This window comes from Hyperolius riggenbachi, chromosome 8 (assembly GCF_040937935.1).
Source record: "Hyperolius riggenbachi isolate aHypRig1 chromosome 8, aHypRig1.pri, whole genome shotgun sequence".
NCBI classification, from domain to species: Eukaryota; Metazoa; Chordata; class Amphibia; order Anura; family Hyperoliidae; genus Hyperolius; species Hyperolius riggenbachi.
The window spans coordinates 76,571,214-76,591,926 of NC_090653.1; the positions used below are offsets into that span (position 1 = coordinate 76,571,214).

General features: G+C 42.9%; 2 protein-coding genes across 2 annotated transcripts in view; both read right to left on the reverse strand.

Annotated features, from left to right (window-relative positions):
- Positions 1-485: 485 nt before the first annotated feature.
- LOC137528210 (C5a anaphylatoxin chemotactic receptor 1-like) overlaps positions 486-20,713 on the reverse strand; it is a 45,897-nt gene continuing 25,669 nt past the window's right edge. The window contains exon 2 of the mRNA XM_068249477.1: positions 486-1,551. Coding sequence (XP_068105578.1) covers positions 486-1,511 — 1,026 coding nt within the window. The 5' untranslated portion in view covers positions 1,512-1,551. The remainder of the gene's footprint in view (positions 1,552-20,713) is intronic.
- Positions 18,454-19,479, reverse strand: LOC137527361 (C5a anaphylatoxin chemotactic receptor 1-like). The gene has a single exon (XM_068247871.1). It carries the CDS (start codon positions 19,477-19,479, stop codon positions 18,454-18,456), a length of 1,026 nt encoding a protein of 341 aa, XP_068103972.1.

The window sequence follows — 20,713 nt, forward strand, 5'->3', positions numbered from 1 at the left end:
TGCACACTGAGTAACTTCGGCGCCGCCAGAAGACGGAGTAGAAGTTACATTTTAAGACACTATAATTCCCCACTATCCACGTGGACCTAGAGGGGGAATAGTAATTAACATCGCCGGGACTTGTGCAGCAGCAGGATAAGCCATATACCAGCTCTATCCCAAGTCTGCCGGCGGCGATTACATATGTACCCATTTTAAGAGACCTTTCTCATATGCAATTAACTTTTTCTCCTGAGCTTTCTCCTAGGAGATAATTGTTCATCTTCTATTTAAAATAACTTTTCAGCATTTTGAAACTGAAAAAGTACCAAAAAGTAGGTGAAAAGGTACTAGCAAAAAATATTTTGAGTATTTTCTTGCTTGCTGGTGGTTTAAAAGGCATTTTATTGGCAATTTTGAAAATATCACCCAATAGAAAACTAAGGAGAAAAAGTTAATTGCATATGGGTCCATAGATTATCATGGTTAATCATTTCATAAGCATTTTACACAGCATCTTCTGTGTTTTTTGTATCGCTTGATGATTTTGACTTCTTGTAAGATGATTCATCCATATCTTCCTCCAGGGCAACCTTAAGACGAGCACTGACAGATCTTCTAAATGTCCCTTTGTAATCCTGACCCATGTATCCATAAATAACTGGATTGATACAACTGTTGACAAAGGCTAATGCAATAAAGCTTGAATTTATTTTAGCTGTGGCTGTGAATAATGCTGACGTGGATTCATTGGTAGCCAAAATGACTGTTATCACTTGGTATGGAAACCAGCAAATGAAAAACCAAACGATCACAATTAGTGCAACTTTCAGTGATTTGTTACACTGATTAAATCGTATCATAATACGTCTAAGTAGCAGGCTGTAGCAAACAGTGATGACCAGGAATGGAATGACAAAGCCCAATAGAAGTCTGTAACTGGCAATAAAATTCTCCACCTTCTGTTTGTGTTTGTGAACCAAAACATAATTGTATCCACAGATGACATTCCTTCCTGTGTCTTGATTTGTATAGCGAAATACAAAGGATGGACTGCTCATAAGGAATGCCAGGAACCATATGACCACACAAATTACATACGCTTTCTTCAGTGTTCTGTTTACGTGACACCACATAGGTATGAGGACCATGATACAACGGTCAATGCTGATCACAGTAAGGAGAAGGACACTGGCATACATGTTGACCAGCAGAAAGCTAAGAATGGACTTGCAGGCAAATAGACCTAGAGGCCAATGTTCCAGGATAGTGTCCATTATGGCAACTGGTGATGAGAGACAACACAGAAGGTCTGCCACTGCCAAGTTTATGAACCATACTGTGTGTACTGTCCTTTTCATATCAAAGATGGTAACCCACAAAACAAGGCCATTGCCAGGCACACCAAGCAGAAACACTATAACATACATGGCAATAGCAACCCAGTCAGTGGGGGAAATTTGATGAGGTTCTGGCTCGTCTTTCTTCCAAAAATTTTCATCATAGGTACCATAGTCATCTGTAGTGTTCATAGCGAATCAACTGAGTAGATCTTGTTGTGTCTTTGATAACCTGTATAATATTGATAAAGAGTAAAGGTTATTTAGGGAACTGTGAACAGTTACATATAATGATAAACAAGTCATGACTCTAATACCTAATTATCCAAAAACAGGAGTCAGGAACTGAGATTGGCAAATCACAACTTCTAGTAGCTGATCTAGATAACCAACTGCCTTGCACGCATGAAATAGTGGCATGGTGAGAAAAGGGCACAGGGTGAAGCTGAAATCATTGTTATTTTGCAATGATTAGGAAAATATCATTTTACAAGTAAATATAGGTTAAAATTAGCATTTGTTTATAACATATTTTTTATGATTTGAAGTATTGCGAAGTCAAATAGTTTAGGTGTTTTTTTAATAATTTCTTCATCTTTATCTGAAATAGAATAATACATATATTAAAATGACAACAATAAAAGAGGGTGCAGGGTGAAACCGAAATAGCAAAATATAGTATATAACAATGAAAATGAAAATATATTTATGATCATAATAAGCATAGTAAAACATTGGTAAATATTACCACTACTAAATCTAACCTTCCTCTCACACAGAACCCTCCCTCTACCAATGTCTAACCCTAAGATCCCCCCCCCCCCCCATGGTGCCTAACCCTAAGACTAACCCTAAGACCATCCCTGGTGATGCCTAACCCCAAAACCCCCCTGGTGGTGCCTAACCCTTAGACCTCCCTGGTTATGCCTAGCCCTAAATCCCCCCTTCCTGATGCCTAATCCTAAAACCCCTTTCTTTCCCTTTCTTAACCCCCTTTTTTAAGATGCAGTAATACATTTCAAAACTATAAAAGATACATTTCTAAGATAATACATTTCAAAATTATAATTTACAAAATTATAATTCTCAAAACGAATTTAAAAATGTTAAAACAGTTAAAACAGTAATTAATATTTCAAAACGAATTTCAAAATGTTAAAACAGATAAAAATGACATCATTTACATTTCAAAATGAATTTCAAAATGTTAAAATGACAATTTACATTTCAAACTGATAATTTACAAAATTATAATTCTCAAAACAAACTTCAAAATATTAAAACTGTTAAAATGATAATTTACAAAAATGATTTTTGCCAAAATGAATTTGAAAACAATATTTTACAAACCACTAATTCTCAAGACTAAAAATTTTGGTTAGACTATTTAACGGGCACCCAAATCGTCCAGATTTGGGCACGATTTAGGCACCCGTTAAATAGTTTTGCACCCAATAGCTGATATTTACCACTAGGGTTAATGGCGGCATCCAAATTGTCCAAATATCATATGCTCCCAAATTTCCTGCTTCCAACTGCTATGTTAATTGTTCAGTGATTGTCTAGCCTCTACTTCCCTTTTCTGAGTAAGTTAATTAGTACATTAAGAGATTTATTGCGTCATCACTAGATATACAGTACATACCTTTCAAAAACATAATTCTTCAACAGGCGTACATAGCTTTACTTTAGTTCAGTGATGTCATCAAACAGCTAACTAGTCCAACTAGTACATTTTCATTAGCTCTGAAAAAGTTCAACAAAAAGCATATACAGTTGCTACATAACTTCTCACCTAATTAGTGGACTGGTTCTTTTAAATCCCAGTAAATTGCCAGGACAATCTAAGAACCATCACTCAGAAGATTCGTTTAAAGAGCCGGGGTATGTGCATATTATTATTTTAAAGGATTTGATACCAACTGTTATTCGCTGCTCTGCTTACCCCACAACTATGCATATTGCCCCACAACTGTGTTTTATTAGAAAAAAAACAACAAGATTTCTGAAACTCAGATGTCATAAGCATGTTCTGTTGAAAAGGATGTTATACACCTAGACTCGAAAATAAAACACATCATTGAACATTTCATTAAAATATTTTGTTGTTACATTAGGAGATTGGAAAGTTAAAGTCAAGAGCTCCCTCCCATTCAAAAAACGTGTGTACCAGCACAGGGCTGAGGGTTGCTGTAACGATCGGTGAAGCACAGAGAGGATCTGATTACCGGTGATCTGCAGTATCACGGGGAATACAGATGTATACCAGATTATAAGTGATCTGCAGTATCACCGATAATCCGATATACCAGCTAACCTCTGTTCACCTGAGTAGAGTGTAGTGTTTGGTGTAACAGTAACACTAAGAGGACTAGGCCTCAGTGCAGCAAGGAGTACTGCACAGATTCCTTCCGCAGACCTGAGCTCTCCAAGACGGGAGGAGTCAGACTGACAGTAGGAAGGATTGTCTGAAAGTGACACTCAGGAGGAAGTGTCACTGACAGGACGGGGAACCGCCTCCAATAGTAAGGTCGGTTCTCGAGGTCGGACAAGCCAGGTCGTACACACACGGACAGATAAAGTACAAGATCAGGAGGCAAAGGCAGAGTCTAGGTACAGGCGAGGTTCGGCAACAGGGTATCAGATATATCGAGGTACAAAATCAGGAGGCAGAGGCGGAGTCTAGGAACGAGCCGGGGTTCGGCAACAGAGTATCAGAAATATCGAGGTGCAAGATCAGAGTTCAGGAGGATAGTCAGGCAGGCAAAGGGTCATAACAGATAATCACAATCAAACTAGTACTTTAGATATCAACAGAATCTAGCTAAGTGTAGGATTAAAGCTCCAGTTTACGGATCTGACTACGGATCTGGGTGCTCCCACATATGTGATCGCAATGCCAGACACCAGAGGAATGACCAGCTAGTAGTATATATACACCTGTACCTCTCCAGCACCTCCCACGGTGCTGGACCAATGAGTAATGGAGCCAGAGTCAGCTGACCAGCCTGGTCAGCTGACTACTTCTGGCTGTCATATAAACCCTGCCTGAGTGCGCGCGCGTCACTCTAAATCTAGAGGGACTACGTGTCCCAGCCACACCAGCCCCGCTCTGCGGTACCTCCGCAGCGGGGGCATGCGCACTAACCGCCGCGTCTGACACGGCGGTTTCTCCGCGCTCCGTTGAGCCCTGCACGGAGACAGCCGCCTCATACTGAGAGGAGGCGGCTGCTTCTCCGTGTGTGGCGCCACTATGCGCGGAAAGAGCCGCCTGCCGCTGGCTCATGGCGGCGGCTCTTCCGCGTTTTCTCACAGTTGCACTAACAAATTTAACAAAATATGGGACCGCTGGCTGACAAACGCCAACTCATAACTAAAAGTCATATTTTGAACTAGTGATTCCCTCTCTATATGTCTCTGCTGTTCTTGAACATAAAGTGGACCTGAACTCATAACATTCTCTCTGCTCTAAAAGATACACAACAGCATAATAGCCTTTAAACAAAAGAACATTTCTTTGTTACATCTGATACAAATCCTAAAATAAATATGCACTGTTTCTACTTCCTGATTCATGGAAGCAGACATATTGTTAACATCCTGTGCTTTCAAATGAGCTTGTCTGCCATCCCTGCCATGGCAGTCATGTGACACAGGGGAAATATCAAATTACAACTTGTGATTAGACACAGATGAGGGGGATTTAGACAGGCTAAACTCTCTAAATACATACAGGGTGCATTTCTCTCTGTTTTCCTTCTATCCTGTTCAGGTCCACTTTAACCTTTTGTCTGAGACTCTGGCTATGCCAAACTTACCTAATATCTGTCATTCCATTGAGAAATATTACTCATGCTCGGTGCTTTACTATTCTGGCTATATCAAAATTGTATACTGGACTGATTTGTATCATCATTATTTTTAACTAAAACCTTTGGTTGCTGAAAAGAAAAATATGTTGTTGTATTATCATTATTATTAATATTTAGTATTTATATGGCGCCGGCATCTTATGCAGTGCTTTACAATAATAATAATAATAATAATCCAAAACATTTGTATCGCGCTTTTCTCCTGTTGGACTCAAAGCACTCAAGAGCTACAGCCACTGGGACGCGCTCAAGAGGCCACCCAGCAGTGTTAGGGAGTCTTGCCTTGAACTCCTTACTGAATAGGTGCTGACCCTGGCCAGGATTCGAACCCTGGTCTCCCATGTCAAAGGCAGTGCCTTTAACCAGTACACTATCCAACCACTGCTTATAGAGTATATAGTGATGTCACTAACTGTCCCTCAGAGTAGCTCACAATCTAATCCTTACCATAGTCATATGTCCGTCGTAGTCTAAGGCCAATTTAGGTAAGTCAATTAACTTATCAGTATGTTTTTGGGATGTGGAAGAACATACAAATGGGGAGAGCATACAAACTCCATGCACATAGTGATCTGGCTGGGATTTGAACCAGGGACCCAGTGCTGCAAGGCGAGAGCGCTAATCACGACGCCATTTATTTCCATGGACAGTCCTGTGATTCAGTCTGGTTCTCTAGCTTCTTGACATTTGCCTTTGCACATCTTGTCCACTTTATCCCTTGACTGAAATAGTGGATATGGATATGCCCCCCCCCCCCCCCCCCCCTCTGTTTTGCCTGGGTTTCCTCTCACGTAGACTTTTTCTCAGCTGTGTAACTACAAATCACGGGGCACTCAGAAACACTCAGATCTTGCCACAATCCCCTGTTCCTGAAGTTTCTGAAGTCCCCTCCCACAATAAAGCCAGACCCCGCCCGGCCGAGCAGGGCCGCCTCACTCGTGAAGTACATAGATTTCCCCCTTACTTAGCAGTGCCACCATCCTCCCCATCTTGCAGTAAAGCCATGGATCTTCAGCAGCAACACCCATTATTCTATCAGCATCCCACACAATACCCAGGTATTGCTGTCAGAACTCTTGCGGTTTGTTCATACAGGAAAAGCTGCCATATGTATATGTTTTCGTTCATTATAAGTTTGAGTGTGCTATGCAAGATTTCTGTATAAAACTGTGAGGTTAGGATACTTCTTTAAATATGACTCTTAAACTAATGAAAATGTTAATTTGAGGCTGAGAACATTCCCAAGATTCTTTACATGTACCATACTTTCGTTACAAGGTCTCACAGCCCGCAAAAGTAAGTAGCATTTCCCAGGCAAAACATGAATGCATAAACAAATTGAAACGTTTAATACTGATGTCTTATGAAGCACTTATGCAATTTTTTATTGCAGAGAGATAAAATAATCAATAGCTCCTTATAAAAAAACTAAATAATTATTGTTAAACCCTACAATTAAATATACATTTTAATCTATATATATAAAATCAGATGTATGTGTGTATGTGCCGCGATCACTCGAAAACGCCTTGACGTGGTATACAGATCCCTTACTACCTGGGGTGATATTTTCTGGGGGTTTCATGTCCCCCCTTTCACACCTGGGCGGAGCTACAAACAGCCAATCAGATTTCACCCATTCATGTCAATGGAAAAAAATGTAAAAGGCTGCCATTCTCACAGTAATCAAGCCAGAGTCCCCACACTTGGCACAGTTGGTCACTTGGTGACAGAGGTTACAAATTCAGAAAAAGTGGGCGGAGCATAAAACAGCCAATCAAATGTCAGCCTTTCATTTTAAATGGGAAACTGTAAACTGCAGCCATAATCACACTGTTAATGGCAGGGTTTTCAAACTTGGTACACTTGGTCACTTGGTGAATGAGATTAAGATTCAGGAAAGTGGGTGGAGCCTGCAACAGCCAATCAAAATTCACCTATTGATTTTCAAGGGGAATATTTAACCTGCTGCCATTCTTACACTGTTAATGGCAGAGGCCTCAAACTTGCTAAAGTCAGTCATTGGATGACTGGGGTTCAAATTCACTAAAGGGGCGGAGCCACAAGCAGCCAATCAGATTTCCTTGGTGGATAAACTGCTTCCATTCACACATTTATGATGCCAGGAACCTAAAAGCTCACAAACTTGATCACTGAGTGACTGTGTATCAAGGTTACAAAAAGTGGGTGGAGCCAAAAACAAATTTCACTGGGAAAATATAAACTGCAGCCATTCTTACACTGTTAATGGCAGGGTTCTCAAACTTTGCACAGTTGGTCACTGGGTGACTGGGATTAATATTCAGGAAAGTGGGTGGAGCCTACAGCAGCCAATCAAAATGTGCCTGTTGATTTTCAAGGGGAATATTTAAATTGCTGCCATTCTTACACTGTCAATAGCAGATGCCTCAAACCTGGTACAGTTGATCACTGTGTGACTAGGGTTCAAATTTAAAAAGGGGGCAGAGTCACAAACAGCTATTCAGATTTGTTTAATTTCAATGGGAATATACAAATGATTGATATCAAGGACCCCAAAGCTCATAAACGTGGTAATTGAGTGACTTTATGTCAAGGTTAGAAAACGTGATAGGTGCCAGCAACCAGGGATGAGCGACGGATTAAAAACAGATGAAATCCAAATGGGTTACTGGGTGACTACAAACACTTCCCTCTTCCGGGTTGAAGGAGGAAGTGTTTGAAGTCATGTGACACAGCTTGGAGCGCAGCGTGGGAGGCACAGTGGGACGGATGGAAGAAGATGCATGCTGGGTACGTTTAACCCCCCCCCCCCCTTACACACCCGCTTAGCTGCAGTAATTAGGAGGATGAAATTTGAATGAAACTCATTCGGATTTCATCCATTTTTAATCCGTCTCGTATCCCTGCCAACAACTACATTTTTTGCATGGAAAAATATAGACTGCAGCTATTCTTACACTGTTAATGGCAGGGTTGTGAAACTTGACACAGTTGGTCACTGGGTGACTGGGATTAATATTCAGAAAAGTGGGTGGAGCCCACAACAGCCAATCAAAATTCACCTATTGATTTTCAAGGGCAATATTTACATTGCTGCCATTCTTACACTCTTAATGGCAGAGGCCTTAAACCTGATACAGCCAGTCATTGTGTGAGTGGGGTCCAAATTCACTAAAGGGGGTGGAGCCACAAAAAAGCCAGATTTATTACATTGATTTCAGCCATTCTGTTATTGGCAGGGTTCTCAAACTTGACACAGTTGGTCAATGGGTGGCTGGGATTAATATTCAGGAAAGTGGGCAAAACCTACAGAAGCCAATCAAAATTCACCTATTGATTTTCAAGGGGAATATTTACATTGCTGCCATTCTTATTTTCTTAATATCAGAGGCCTCAAATCTGGTACAGTCAGTCACTAGGAGACTTGGGTTTCAATTCTGAAAAGGGGGTGGGCCACAAACAGCCAATCAGATGTGTTTAATTGCAATGGGAAAATACAATTTATTGATGCTAATGACCCCAAAGCTCATAAAGTTGGTGATTGAGTGACTGTATGTCAAGGTTAGAAACAGTGGGCGGAGCCAAAAACAACTAACTTTTTACATGGGAAAATATAAACTGCAGCTATTCTTACACTGTTAAAGTGGAATATAACCCAGTATTTCTTCTTTGCTCTAAAAGATTATTTACAGCATATAATATACTAACACAATGTTTTTTTTTTAGTAAAACAGCATTTAAAGGGTTACATCACAGGACTGACTTTTCCTGCAGGGGCTGCGGCATCCGAACTGGTGATTAGCTTATCTTCTGTATACATTCTTTACTTGAGACAATTAAGTAAACATTCTCTGGCTGTGCAGCAACTTATGTTAATGAGTCCTGGAGTGAAACACAGGTCATAAATCACTGATGGCTGCATTTATAACAGAATTACAGCAGTTATGAATAAAATGCACCAGCAGCTTTCAAAGTAAATAAACTGAACTTTGGGAAGTTATAATTTATAAATGAATTATAATACTTGTGCACAAAAGCAAATATGATAATTGTATGGGTTATAAAAAGTAGGAAAACACATTTTTGTTGAATATTTTGTCAAAGTTTTAAAAGCAGGGTTCTCAAACTTGACAGAGTTGGTCACTGGGTGACTGGGATTAATATTTAGTAAAGTGGGTGGAGCCTATAACAGCTAATCAAAATTCACCTATTGATTTTCAAGAGGAATATTGAAACTGCTGCTATTCTTACACTGTTAATGGCAGAGGCCTCAAACTTGCTACAGTCGGTCTTTAAGTGACAGGGTTCAAAACAACTAATCAAATTTCTTTGCTGGATAAACTGCTTCCATTCACACATTTTGGTTGCCAGGAATCCGATAGCTCACAAACTTGGTCACTGAGTGACTGTGTGTCAAGGCTACAAAAAGTGAGTGGAGTCAAAAACAAATGTCCCTGGGAAAATTTAAACTGCAGCCTTTCTTCACTGTTAATGACAGTTTGCACAGTTGATTACTGGATGACTGGGATTAATATTTAGAAAAGTGGGTGGAGCCCCAAAAAGCAAATCAAAATTTGCCTGTTCATTTACAAGGGGAATATTTAAATTGCTACCATTCTTGCATTTTGTCAATGGCACAAGCCACAAACCTGGTACAGTTGGTCATTGGGTCACTGGGGTTCAAATTCATAAAAGGGGACTGAGCCACAAATAGCCAATCAGATTAGTTTCAGTTCACTGGGAAAATACAAATTATTGATGCAGGGCCCCAAAGCTCACAAACTAGATCATTGAGTAATTTAGTAATTGTGTGTTAGTGTTAGAAAAAGTGGGCAGAACCAACAGGAGCCAAAGCTAGTCCTATATAATTAAACCACAGGTGTCCCTGCATAATCAGTGTCTGTGTGTTTTTACTACTGCGCATGTGCGCATCACAGACAGCCTGGGACAGGAGCTGGATGTTCCAGGGGACTGGCCGGGTGAGCGTGTGCGCACGCAGGGAGTGCACGCGCATGCGCACTGGCATGTGCCGGCGATGACTAAAGCCCATTTTTAAACGGACTAAGGTCACTAGTGTTATATAATTTATAACTTCGAAGACATTTAAATGCTGGATTTTGTAAGTAAAGCTTGAAACACATTATTACAGCAAGAAATTGTTTATATTTCTAAGATAGTTTATAATTTCAGCTAGGACAGTACAAGGCCAAAGCACAGATTGTAGTTCAAAACAATAAGGGTTTCTCCTATTGTTTACCGGTACAGCCGATACACATAACTTCCAGTTTACAGCCTGCGCAAGCCTGCGACCCCCTGTGGCAAAGTACTGATCGGGAAATAGAAACATGTGTTCCTATTCACTAATCAGAGTGCCAGTAGTGAATAATCATCTGGCATCAATGAGATGCCAATGGTCATTCACGAAATGAAAGCAAAATACACCGTTTTATACTACTTCCTGTGTATTGAGCAGTACACGGGATAGTGTGGAGACAACTAGTGGCCAGAAAATTAAAATAAACATACATCTGTTAATACATTAAAATAAACATACATCTGTTAATACATATATTAAAACAATTTTTTTTAAATCCCCCATTTATTTTAACCCTTTATTTCCCTCTCCACTATAGTTGCCAAAAAAGGAAAGAAAGAAAGTGACAGCATAAAGAAAAAAAATAATAAATAGTCACCTTAGGGATTTAGCTTTTTTGATATGTATGTCATAAGGGTATATCACTATTATTTTTGCAGATTAAGGCTTTTAATTATAGTATAAAGAAACACAAAACTGAAAAATTACACCTTTATTTCAAAATAAAATATTGTCACCATACATTGTACATTGTACTGGGAACATAATTTTAATGTTGTAATAACCAGGACAGAATGTTGTAATAACCAGAATAAATAAAAGTATGGGTTTTAACTATAATGGCTAAAAAAATTGAAATAATATTGGTTTCCCTTTAAAATGCATTAAAAATAAAATAAATCTTAGCAAAAAAAAAGAAAAACACCCAAACAAAGCCTCATTTAAGACAAAAAAAAAAAATATATATATATATATATAGTTCATTTTGGTGTGATAATAAACAGCGATAAAGTTATTGGCGAAATGTTAAAATTGCTCTGGTTTTTAAAGGATACCCGAACTGAAATGTGACATAATGAGATAGACATGTGTATGTACAGTGCCTAGCACACAAATAACTGTGCTGTGTTCCTTTTTTTTTCTTTCTCTGTCTGAAAGAGTTAAATATCAGGTATGTAAGTGGCTGACTCAGTCCTGACTCAGACAGTAAGTGACTACAGTGTGACCCTCACTGATAAGAAATTCCTCTTTTTATCTCTTTCTTGCTCTCAGAAGCCATTTTCTGCTAGGAAAGTGTTTTATAGTCTGAATTTCTTATCAGGGAGGGTCACACTGTAGTCACTTCCTGTCTGAGTCAGGACTGAGTCAGCCACTTACATACCTGATATTTAACTCTTTCAGACAGAGAAAGAAAAAAAGGAACACAGCATAGTTATTTGTGTGCTAGGCACTGTACATACACATGTCTATCTCATCATGTCACATGTCAGTTGAGGTATCCTTTAAGGGGAAATAACCTGTGGCGGGGGAGTGATTGATAGTGGTTAATAGTAGTATATCTGCCGGCGGAAATTACTAAAGAATTGTTTGTAAAAAAAAGACAAATATACTGTATATAATGGTTTTAATGACTAATCTTATTATATGCATTTATATCTTATATGATTAATTGTTTTAAGAAGATGAATATAATTGCTTTGCATTTAAAAGAGTTTATTATAAATGAATTGAACTATAGACTATAGTTTAAAAACCAGACAAATGGAAGCTAGTGAGGGCTAAATGTTTCCCAAAAGAACATTTCTCACGCCATGAAAGACAGGATAAACATTGTTTAATATTTGAAAGTGCTAATGTTTGGGTAATTAAGTAATCAGCAGGTCAGATGGAAAGGAGTGCAGACAAGATGGCTGGTGATGTCCATTTTTAATTAACTACTTCAAACACACCTGATGGTGCCTAACCTTAAGACCCCCTAGTAGTGCCTAACCTTAATATCCCCCGATCCCTGCTAACGATAATACGATAAATTTCAATTTATTGGCAGCCACTTGCTAAATAGCGCAATGGCTTTCTATATTACGATAAGTAACAATTGTGCCCACATATATCGATAAATAAAATTGAGCCCATTTTTGGCCGCGAATTTTTTAACTGCTCCGGTTTAAAAGGCGTTGTATTGACAAGTTGTGAAAATATCACATAGGAGAAAACTCAGGTGAAAAAGTGAATTGCATATGGCCCCGGGGATTTCTTCTGAAAGACACATGCTCAGCTACAAGCCAAAAGCTACCTTCCCGCACGTGGTTCTAGATGCTGAAGAGATGACAGAGGAGAGATAATATGTTTAATACTGTATATACTCTAGTATAAGTCTAGAAATTTAGGTCTTATTCACTTCATAAAAGTATAGGTGTCAACTTATACACGAGTCATGGGCAACACTGAGCACACTGAGTAATGTGCGTCTTAATAGCAGTGGCGTAGGGACCGGGCCCGGCTCCTGAAGAGGCGGGGGAGGGGCCCGGGGGGGGCCATGTCCGTTCGGAGGGCCGTGCGGCCCGTGCGCGCTATTGGGAGGGGGGAGCCGCAGCCGCGGGGAGGGCAGCCCGACCTCTCCCTCCCTTCCTCTCCCCGGGCCCCCCCCCCCTTCAGATGCAGAGTGATGCATCTATACAGCGGGAGGAGATCAGCGGCGATTGGAACGCAGGGACGGAGGTGAGTTCTGCCTACAGCGCTTCCCGTGCGCCGCTCACTCTGCATCTGAGGGGAGGGGGCCCGGGTAGAGGAAGGGAGGGAGAGGTCGGGCTGCCCTCCCCGCGGCTCCCCCCTCCATTATGTGGGGGCAGCTACCTACCTAATCTATCCTGGGGGGAGGGCAGCTACCTAATCTATCCTGGGGGGGCAGCTACCTAATCTATCCTGGAGGGGCAGCTACCTAATCTATCCTGGGGGGCAGCTACCTACCTAATCTATGCTGGGGGGCAGCTACCTAATCTATCCTGGGGGGCAGCTACCTAATCTATAGTGGGGGGCAGCTACCTACCTAATCTATCCTGGGGGGGCAGCTACCTAATCTATCCTGGGGGGCAACTACCTACCTAATCTATCCTGGGGGCAGCTACCTAATCTATCCTGGGGGGCAGCTACCTTCCTAATCTATCCTGGGGGGGGGCAGCTACCTAATCTATCCTGGGGGGCAGCTACCTAATCTATCCTGGGGGGCAGCTACCTACCTAATCTATCCTGGGAGGCAGCTACCTAATCTATCCTGGGGGGCAGCTACCTACCTAATCTATCCTGGGAGGCAGCTACCTAATCTATCCTGGGGGGCAGCTACCTAACCTATCCTGGGTGGCAGCTACCTAATCTATCCTGGGGGGGCAGCTACCTAATCTAACCTATCCTGGGGGGGTCAGCTACCTAATCTATCCTGGGGGGGCAGCTACCTAATCTATCCTGGGGGGCAGCTACCTAATCTATCCTGGGGGGGCAGCTACCTAATCTAACCTATCCTGGGGGGGGTCAGCTACCTAATCTATCCTGGGGGGGCAGCTTCCTAATCTATCCTGGGGGGGCAGCTACCTAATCTATCCTGGGGGGCAGCTACCTAATCTATCCTGGAGGGCAGCTACCTAATCTAACCTATCCTGGGGGGCAGCTACCTAACCTATCCTGGGGGGCAACTACCTAATCTATCCTATACTGGGGGGCAGCTAACTAATCTATCCTGGGGGGCAGCTAACTAATCTATCCTGGGGGGCAGCTAACTAATCTAACCTATCCTGGGGGGCAGCTACCTAATCTAACCTATACTGGGGGCAGCTACCTAATCTAACCTATACTGGGGGGCACCTACCTAATCTAACCTATACTGGGGGGCACCTACCTAATCTAACCTTATACTGGGGGGCACCTACCTAATCTAACCTATACTGGGGGGCACCTACCTATCTAACCTATACTGGGGGGCACCTACCTATCTAACCTATACTGGGGGGCACCTACCTATCTAACCTATACTGGGGGCACTTACTTATCTAACCTGTATTGGGGGCACCTAGCTAGCATATACAGGTGGCAACTATACTGGCTACCTATATTGGAGGCACCTACCTAACTAACCTATACTGGGGGCACCTACCTATCTAACCTATGCTGGGGGCACCTACCTATCTAACCTATGCTGGGGGCAACTATTCTGGCTACCTATATTAGAGGCACCCACCTAGCTAACCTGTACTGGGGGCACCTATCTATCTAACTTATACCGGCGGCGCCTGCCTATCTAACCTATACTGGGGACAACTATACTGGCTACCTATGCTGGAGGCACCTACCTGGCTAACCTATACCGGGGGCAACTATACTGGCTTACCTATGCCTGGCTACCTATACTGGGGGGACCTATAGCTGGCTATAGGGATTCGGATATGTGTGTGCGTCGGGTGTTGCCGGTGGAGGGGGGAGCTGTTGTTGCCGTGGGGGGGCTGTTGTTGCCGGGGGGGCCCACATCCAGATTCCGCATCGGGGCCCAGAGGTTTGTAGCTACGCCACTGCTTAATAGTGACATTCCCATTTGCAGCAATGTACCAGTGATAAGTGATACTTTGAGGAAAGGAGTTACCAAGAAATCAGGTCGGAAAGTCCTGACCACAACAATTAACAAGGGAAGGGGTAGCGGGTGAAATACTTGGCTGCATAAAAAGGAGTGAATAATTGCAGCACTTAGGGGCCTGGAGGAGATATTGGCTACACCTAAGAGCCAGGAGGGGTTAATGGCTGCAATACTGAATGCAGTGCATTCATTAACCCCTCCTGGTACTCAAGTGCAGCCATTCACTTTGCTGGGTAGACTTATACTTGAGTCAGTGAAAAATTCCTGCTTAAGAGGGTTGAATATTGGAGTAGACTTATACATGAGGTTGACTCGTATTCGAGTATATACGGGTATTCTGGTGATTTAATTTATTAATATTATTTTTTTGCATTAAGTTCTGTTTAAGAGTAACTGTTAGGCATTACATATAAAATCAGTTTTCTATTTCTTGGTGTTACATAGCTAAAAAAAGGATGCTAACAAGGCAATGCAAATGTTTAAAATCATTCTTACTTTTTTCCTAAGAGGTTTTCTCTCCCCATGCCCCCAGGCTCTAACATGGTACGCAGGCGAAAAAGATAAGTGACAGGCATGCTGAATAAATTAGAGGGAAGTGCTACTTAGGATTGTTCATATTTTGTATATATGCTGTACGATAGGCAAATACATTTTTATATAAAATCAAATACTGAGTGCTCTGATTTCTTTTAAGGTATACCATCAACCTATAATTACTGTTATAGAGGGTTCAGACACAGTGGTCTATTCCAGATTTATGATAGCAACACTATAAAGGCTGGTTCCTTTACTGAGTAATCGATCATGTATAAAGGCAAGAACCCCACAGGCCTTGCTATGGTAACGCCCTTTATGCAGCATGTTACCATAGCAATTCACGCATTATCCCGATAAAGTAGAGTAATGGGCGGTGCACCTTTGGCATAAACACTGGAAAACTTGCCATGTTCTGCCTGTGCATTATAAAATTAGATTCCTTTTGTGTATCAGGCCCCATATTAGATCAGATACTTCTCAGAAACTGAGAATCCCCCTTTATGCACCTGAGGCTGCTATCCTCTACATCAGTGCTGTCCAACTTCATGGGCATGGAGGGCCATTTTTTTTTCAGACCCCATGGTGGAGGGCCGAAGGTTCTTGCTAGAGCCCCCCCCGGAAAAAATGCAATTAAAGGATAATTAGATTGGCAGCACTTTTCACAAAATGCAATTTAAAATAATGGTGAAGTTACGCGCGCCAGAAAACATGAGGGGTCCATTGGCCGAAAAATGGGTGTGGCCATGGACCAGAATGCAGGTGTGGCCACGGGTGGAGACAAATTTACATGAACTTAGCAATGTGGGACATTAGATTAGGACAGTGGTGGTGAACCTTTTGGAGGCCGAGTGTCCAAACTGCAACCCAAAAGTCACTTATCGCAAAGTGGCAACAGCAATTTAAACTACATACAAACGTTTTAACTCATACATGAACATTATGGAAAATCCAAGTTGAAAATAAACTGTGAAGATAAACAATTTCATCCATCCTACTCCTGAAAAATGTGGGTTTTTTTTAAAAAAAACCTCCCAGTTTTATTTTCCGTTTTAAAAAGCTAAAAAAGTAGGTTTAATGCTATTGTCTCATGATGACGATTCAGCTTTTCCATAGTCTCAGAGTTCGCAATCATGTGACCCCCAACAAGACAAATTCAGCAATCATGAGGCCCCCAACAAATCATGAGGCCCCCAACAAGACAAATTCAGCAATCATGATGCCCCCAACAAGACAAATTTAGCAATCATGAGGCCCCCAACAAGACACATTCAGCAATCTAGAGGCCCCCAACAAGACAAATTCAGCAATCGTGATGCCCCCAACAAATCATGAGGCCCCCAACAAGACAAATTCAGCAATCATGAGGCCCCCAACACGACAAATTCAGCAGTCATGAGGCACATAAATAGACAGCATTTCACATAAATAAGCAGAATGCCCCTTTAATATGGTAGACACCTCTCACCTGGCTTCTAAATTCTCCTCTACTGGCTGCTGTGCCTGGCAATTGTGTTTTGGGCCGGATTGGGGATGATGTGTGGGCTGAAATGCCAGGTGACAGGTGTCCCCCCAGTTGAGGTAGTGACAGGTGTCCCCCCAGCTAGATAGTGACAGGAGCACCCCCCCAGGCTAGATAGTGACAGGAGCACCCCCCCAGGGTAGATAGTGACAGGAGCACCCCCCCAGGCTAGATAGTGACAGGAGCACCCCCCCAGGCTAGATAGTGACAGGAGCACCCCCCAGCTAGATAGTGACAGGTTCCCCCCACTTAGATAGTGACAGGTGCCCCCCCCCAGCTAGATAGTGACAGGTGCCCCCCACTTAGATAGTGACAGGTGCCCCCCCCCAGCTAGATAGTGACAGGTGCCCCCCCACTTAGATAGTGACAGGTGCCCCCCACTTAGATAGTGACAGGTGCCCCCCCCAGTTAGATAGTGACAGGTGCCCCCCCAGTTAGATAGTGACAGGTGCCCCCCCAAGTTAGATAGTGACAGGTGCCTCCCCCAGCTAGATAGTGACAGGTGCCCCCCAGCTAGATAGTGACAGGTGCCCCCCACTTAGATAGTGACAGGTGCCCCCCACTTAGATAGTGACAGGTGCCCCCCCCCAGCTAGATAGTGACAGGTGCCCCCCCAGTTAGATAGTGACAGGTGCCCCCCCAGTTAGATAGTGTCAGGAGCCCCCCCAGCTAGTGACAGGTGCCCCCACCAGTAACGAGCCCGTTACCTCGGTGTCCCCGCTGGCCTCTCCGGTGTCCCCGCTGGCCTCTCCGGTGTCCCCGCTGGCCTCTCCGGTGTCCTCGCTGGCCTCTCCGGTGTCCCCGCTGACGATGCCGCTGCTGCCTCACAGATCAGACCTCACAGATCGCGGCGACTGAAGCAAGCAGAGCGCGCGCATGACACCCGCGCGGCAGAACGTCACATGCGGAAATGACTAATGATTCACTTCCGCATGTGACGTACTCCGTGCGGGTACCATGCGCCCTCTGTTTACCTCAGTCGCCGCGATCTGTGAGGTCTGATCTGTGAGGCAGCGGCAGCGGGGGGACATAGGAGAGGCCAGCGGGGACACAGGAGGCCACAATACGAGGGAGCAGGCATGGCGCCGATAGCGCAAGCCATGCCTGCATCCCAGGGACACGAGCGGGCCGCAGCAGGTGGCCTGGCGGGCCGGATGCGGCCCGCGGGCCGCCAGTTGGACAGCACTGCTCTACATATAGGATATGTAAGAGAGCGATATACAGATTAATGGTTTAATATATGATTTTTTGGGAGTAAAATTACAGGACAGAAAAGTAAGAAACCTCCTAAGATTTTTCTCTCAGACAAAATTGATAAAACTGACCCTGAAACTCCACAGGTGCAAAGAAATCATCTTTAGTTTTGTCACGGCCACTAAGGAGCACCAAAAGTACCTGTAGTTTTATTAACTTGGGTAGAACATACTTTCTTACAGTGCCGTCTATAAAATGTTCATAAAAGTCATTAATATTACCAATATATTACCATGGTTTTTCATTTCATGGGCATTTTACACAGTATCTTTTGTGTTTTGGGTATCGCTTGATGATTTTGACTTCTTGTCAGATGATTGGTCCATATCTTCCTCCAGGGCATCCTTAAGACGAGCATTGACAGATCTTCCAAATTTGCCTTTGTAATCCTGACCCATGTATCCATAAATGACTGGGTTGATACAACTGTTGACAAAGGCTAAGGCAATAAAGCTTGTATATATTTTATTTGTGGCTATGAATAATGCTGACATGGATTCGTTGGTAGCCAAAATTAATATTACCACGTGGTACGGGAGCCAGCAAATGAAAAACCCAACAATCACAATTAGGGCAACTTTCAGTGACTTGGTACACTGGTTAAATCGTATCATAATACGTCTAAGTAGCAGGCTGTAGCAAACAGTGATGACCAGGAATGGAATGACAAAGCCCAATAGAAGTCTGTAACTGCCAATAAAATCCTCCACCTTCTGTTTGTGTTTAAGAACCAAAACATAATTGAATCCACAGGTCACATTCTCTCCTGTTTCTTGATTTGTATAGCGAAATACAAAGGATGGACTGCTCATAAGGAATGCCAGGAACCATATCACCACACAAGCTACATACGCCTTCTTCAGTGTTCTGTTCATGTGACACCACACAGGTATGAGGACCATGATACAACGGTCAATGCTGATCACAGTGAGGATAAGGACACTGGCATACATGTTGACCAGCAGCAAACTTGGAATTACCTTACAGGCAAATAGACCTAGAGGCCAATGTCCCAGGATAACTTCCATTATGACAACTGGCAATGAGAGACAACACAGAAGGTCTGCCACTGCCAAGTTTATGAACCATACTGTGTGTACTGTCCTTTTCATACCAAAGATGGTGACCCACAAAACAAGGCCATTGCCAGGCACACCAAGCAGAAACACTATAACATACATGGCAATAGCAACCCAGTCAGTGGGGGAAATTTGATGAGGCTCTTGCTCGCTGACATTCCAAAAAACATCATCATAGTCACTGTAGGAAACTGTAGAGTACATAGTGAATCAACCAAGTGGATCTTATTGTGTCTTTGATAACCTGTATAATATAATTGATAAAGAGTAGAGGTTACTTTGGAAACTGCAAAATTATATACAGTGATAAACAATATTTTCCTCTAATGCTGGATACACACGGTGTGTTCCCGCACTCGATTTCCCGCTCGATTCCCGGCCGCTCGATTATTTCCGACATGTCCGATTCGCGTTTCGATGGATTGTTAGGTCGATTCGGCATACTTTACATGAGAATCGCCCTATCAATCATCAAAACGTGATCGGAAATGCTCGGAAATCATCGAGCGGACGGGAATCGAGCGGGAAATCGAGTGTGGGAACGCACCGTGTGTATCCAGTATTATACTTAATAATCCCAAACCGGGAGTCAGGAACTGAGATTAGTAAATCACAACTTCTAATAGTTGATTTAGATAACCAGCTGCTGTGTGAATTGTTCAGTGATTTTCTAGCCGCAACTTCCCCCTCCTGGGTAAGCTAATTAGTATGTTAAAGTGGACCTGAACTCTTGCACAGGACAGAAGAAAAAAGAAAGAAATGCACCCTGTATATATTTAGTGAGATTATCCTGTTTAATACCCCTCATCTGTGTCTAATCACCATTGTAATTTGATCTCTCAGCTGTGAAAGTTCAGGAATCTCCTCTGCCACAGCAGAGCAGCTAATTTGTAAACACAGGATGTTAACAATACAGTATGTCTGCTTCCATGAAAGCAGGAAGTAGACACACAGCAGATTTATTGCAGGATTATATCAGCCTTAAAGAGACTTTGTACTCAAATAAAATGCCCTTGTTGGCATACTCACCTTGGGAGGGGGAAGCCTCTGGATCCTAATGAGTCTTCCCAGTCCTCCTCCGTCCTACAGTGGTCTTTTACTGCCCCTTCGAATGCACAGCCGACAATTTGTCAGGCTGTGCAATACTTACCTTTTCTGGCTCCAACGGTGGCGCCGTTGTGGCTCTCCGCTTGGAAATAGCCAATCCCAGTCAGGTCCGCTCTACAGCGCAGGCTCAGGCCACTGAGATCGGCTATTTCTGCCTATCTCAGAGCCGAGAGCCGCTACTGCGCCTGCGCTAGAACCGGGAAAGTAAATATTTACATGCTCACTGGATTTTGCTGCTCATGGAGGCAGAGCTTTGAGGATGCAGCTCTGCCTCCATGTGCGTCAATCACCGCATGGATCTCCGCCTCCTCTCCCCCTCTCAATCTGCCTT

What these genes read in the sequence shown, in the direction of transcription:
- LOC137527361 (XM_068247871.1), bottom strand. Translation starts at nt 19,479, where the DNA reads ATGTACTCTACAGTTTCCTACAGTGACTATGATGATGTTTTTTGGAAT.